At 44.4% G+C, this 4,216-nt stretch overlaps 1 protein-coding gene across 2 annotated transcripts in view; it reads left to right on the top strand.

The window, feature by feature from the left end:
* LOC143298840 (putative methyltransferase-like protein 24) overlaps positions 1 to 4,216 on the top strand; it is a 19,164-nt gene extending 14,948 nt beyond the window's left edge. For both annotated transcript variants that reach the window (XM_076611841.1, XM_076611840.1), the window contains one exon: positions 3,176 to 4,216. In XM_076611841.1, the coding sequence (XP_076467956.1) occupies positions 3,176 to 3,386 (211 nt within the window). In that variant the 3' untranslated portion in view covers positions 3,387 to 4,216. The remainder of the gene's footprint in view (positions 1 to 3,175) is intronic.

The following is a 4,216-nucleotide window of genomic DNA, read 5'->3' as shown; positions in this document are numbered from 1 at the left end:
TTCCTTGCTCTCCATCGCAGGCAAGATACTTGCCAGGATCCTACTTAACCGCCTCACAGCACACCTTGACCAAGGTCATTTGCCTGAGAGCCAATGTGGATTCCGGAAAGAGCGCGGAACCACTGACATGGTGTTTGCTGCAAGGCAGCTGCAAGAGAAATGTCAGGAGCAAAATGCTGATCTGTTCTCCACCTATATCGACCTCACTAAGGCCTTCGACACCGTGAGTAGAGAGGGACTGTGGAAGATCATGGCCAAGTACGGATGCCCTCGGAAATTTATTTCCTTGGTCAGCCAATTCCATGAAGGCATGCAGGCTCGAGTCCAGGACAATGGTGAAACATCTGCTCCTTTTGCTGTCACAAATGGTGTCAAGCAAGGCTGCGTCCTGGCTCCAACGCTGTTCAGCCTCATGTTCTCTGCAATGCTTACTGATGCCTTCAGAGATGGCGATGTTGGAATCGGCCTAAAGTACCGAACAGATGGCAAGCTGTTTAACCTCAGAAGGCTTCAAGCAAAAACGAAGGTCATGACAGACATCATCAGAGACTTTTTGTTTGCTGATGATTGTGCCCTCAACGCTGGATCTGAAGCTGACATGCAACTCAGCGTCGACAAGTTTGCCACTGCCAGCAGGAACTTCGGCCTTACCATCAGCACGAGGAAAACTGAAGTTCTCCATCAGCCAGCCCCAGGGAAACCCTACGTTGAGCCCAACATCACAGTCAACGGTCAGAGACTCAGTGCGGTGGAGCGGTTCACATACCTTGGCAGCACACTGTCACGAAATGTGACAATCGACGATGAAGTGAACGTCAGGATTGCAAGAGCAAGCGCAGCTTTTGGTAGACTCAATGCAAATGTCTGGAACAGAAGAGGCATTAGTCTTGAGACCAAGCTAAAGGTCTACAGAGCAGTAGTTCTCCCCACACTACTGTACGCCTGCGAAACTTGGACAGTGTACCAACGACATGCCAAGAAGCTGAACCATTTCCACACAACATGCCTCAGGAAGCTACTGAACATCAAGTGGCAAGACAAGACCCCTGACACAGAGGTGCTCGCAAAAGCCACCCTTCCCAGCATCTTCACCATCCTGATGCAGTCCCAGCTTCGCTGGGCTGGACACGTGGCGCGCATGCCAGACCATCGGCTGCCCAAAAGGCTCTTCTATGGCGAGCTGCAACAAGGGAAGAGATCACACGGAGGTCAGAAGAAGCGCTTCAGAGATACTCTGAAAGTCTCTCTGAAAGCGTTTGATATCAACCCTGACTCCTGGGAGGAATCTGCAGTGGACCGTGACAAATGGCGTGCTGCTGTGCACAAAGGCGCCAGGTTGTGCGAGGCCAACAGGACTGCTGCAGCTGTTCAGAAGAGGCAGGCCAGAAAGTCACGGGCAAACAAGCTCCCTGACAATGATATGCCTGTCTTTGTCTGCCCCAACTGTCAGCGGACATTTCGTGCGCAGATTGGACTATTCAGCCATCTGCGCACTCACAGATAGATTCATGAGCATTCTTCCCCCCACCCCACCACCACCCTCCCCCCATCCCCCATCCCCCATCTGGATGACAACGATGGTCATCGTCGATCTCGATGGACACACCACCACCACCATATATATATATATATATATATATATATCTGGCGCGCGCGCGCGTGTGTGTGTAGTTGTGTGCGATGATTAACAGAGAGAGACGAATAAAGCTAGATAATTTTTATTTTTATTTATTCATTTATTATTATTATTTACATCGTATTGCATTGACAGTGTTGCAATCATCTTTTTTTTCTCTTTTCAATTCTATTGACTGTGTATACCTGTCTATGAAAATTAAAACTAACTGCCATTTAATTACTTCCGAGTTCTCGAAACATGCCTTGAGCTCCTTTTCAGGGGGAGGGGGGGAGAGGGGATTCCAATCGGCCAGTCATGTCATCTGGAAGTCTAGACCCAAGACCACACCACACGTGGTCAGGTGAAGGGGGGTAGCCTGAGTTTCAGTTTCAGTTTCAGTTTCAGTTCCTCAAGGAGACGTCACTGCGTTCGGACAAATCCATCTGCTAAGCAGATGCCTGACCAGCAGCGTAGCCCATCGCGCTCAGTCAGTCCTTGAGGGAAAATGAGATGAAATGAAATAAGATACATGGATAGATTGATTGAATGATTGACATTGATTGATTGAATGATTGATAATCAACTAAAATGAAAAAAAAAACAACTAACACCAAAACAATCAAACAAATGGATAAATATGTAAAGTAGAAAATAAGTAAAAATAACGATGATGATGATGATGATGATAATAATAATGACGATGATGATGATGAAATAGATAAATAATTAAGTAAGTAAAGAAAGAAAGAAAGAAAGAAACACACACACACACACACACACACACACACAGAGAGAGAGAGAGAGCAGTTATTCAGCTTGAGGCATCTCAGGGACTATATCGACTGTCATAAAACAATGGTGAATTCTTTTTATTTTATTATTACTATTAATTTTATTATTATTTTTTATTTTATTTTTATTTTATTTTTATTTTTGCAAAGGAAATACATGGGGAAAAAATAAAAAAGAGAGCGTCATGGCGGACAAAACTAAATGTTATTATATATTATGCAGGTCACGTCAAGATAGACATCCGGGCGTATACGTTGCTTAACACACTCATAGACTTTTTCCTGACATAAACCATGCCTTTTTCCTGACATACACCACGCCTTGTTCCTGACATAAACCATGCCCTGTTCCTGACATACACCATGCCTTTTTCCTGACATACACCACGCCTTGTTCCTGACATAAACCATGCCCTGTTCCTGACATACACCATGCCTTGTTCCTGACATACACCATGCCTTGTTCCTGACATACACCATGCCCTGTTCCTGACATACACAATGTCTTGTTCCTGACATAAACCATGTCTTGTTTCTGACATACACCATGTCTTGTTTCTGACATGAACCATGCCTTGTTCCTGACATTAACCATGCCTTGTTCCTGACATACACCATGCCTTGTTCCTGACATACACCATGCCTTGTTCCTGACATACACCATGCCTTGTTCCTGACATAAACCATGCCTTGTTCCTGACATACACCATGCCTTGTTCCTGACATACACCATGCCATGTGTTTCTCTCTCCATCACGTTTGACAGACAGGTGAAGACTTTCTTTGTGGAGTGGCACATCTTCAAGGACTGCCCGGCCAGGGAGGACTACCCCCAGATGCTCACCCTGCTGGCGGATCTGCAGAAAGCTGGATTCCAGTCCTTCAACGCCATCCCGCAGGAGCCCAAGCTGTACTGGGACACATTCAATGTGCAGACGGAGTTTGCTTACCTGAACACACGATTTCTGAAACGGTAGAATACAGCAACAACACAGGTCGGCATCGTAACACGAGCATTCATGAGATCACGGGTACGTTTGTGGATGACCGTAATCTAACAGTAAAAAACAAACAAACAAAAACAAACAAAAAAAACCCCCAACTACAACAACAACAAAAAACCCCATCGTACCGCTACATTTACACGTAATAGTTGGCGGTCAAGAATGCGGTAAATGCTTACAATAACCGCAATAATGTTAATGTTATACAGCCCGAGTCTTGCGCTTATGAAACAGTCACACACTTGTGATAAAGGTACGTCATGCTACCTCAAGATTTGTGAAGCAAACGTTTCTTTGGTCAACAGTGCAGTATTTTATTAATTTTTTTTTTAACAGTAAAATATCTCACCAAGTCGTTCTCCACAGAGCATTTGCTGGAACTGTAATGTCAACATTACCTAAGAAATCACGTATCATTCCTTGACCAGTGCTGCGTTTTGTTACAGCAAGCATAAAGGATGATGTTCGTTCATTGCCTTGCTATGTTCTCCATGCCGATATACGCCTTACCTTTCCAACTCCTAACATTCCCCAACGCCTGTGTGTTCGATATTATTTCGTGTTGCAGTTTATCATTATCGATAAACTTTTTGTGTGAAATGAACCAGCGTTGTTCATTCCCGGAATAACGAAAAGACGACGTATTGATTGATTGATTGATTGATTGATTACTTGATTAACTGATTGATTATCTTAGAGACTGACTGAGCACTAATTGATTGATTAACTGATTGAGTCGTGTTTATCAATTTTTGTACGATCTGCAGTCGATTAGCAATGTTTTGAGTTGTCTGTCGTGTGTG

Source organism: Babylonia areolata, chromosome 24 (genome assembly GCF_041734735.1).
Source record: "Babylonia areolata isolate BAREFJ2019XMU chromosome 24, ASM4173473v1, whole genome shotgun sequence".
NCBI classification, from domain to species: domain Eukaryota; kingdom Metazoa; phylum Mollusca; class Gastropoda; order Neogastropoda; family Buccinidae; genus Babylonia; species Babylonia areolata.
Note: the sequence above shows the minus strand (reverse complement) of the source record. Positions and strands in the feature narration are given on the sequence as shown.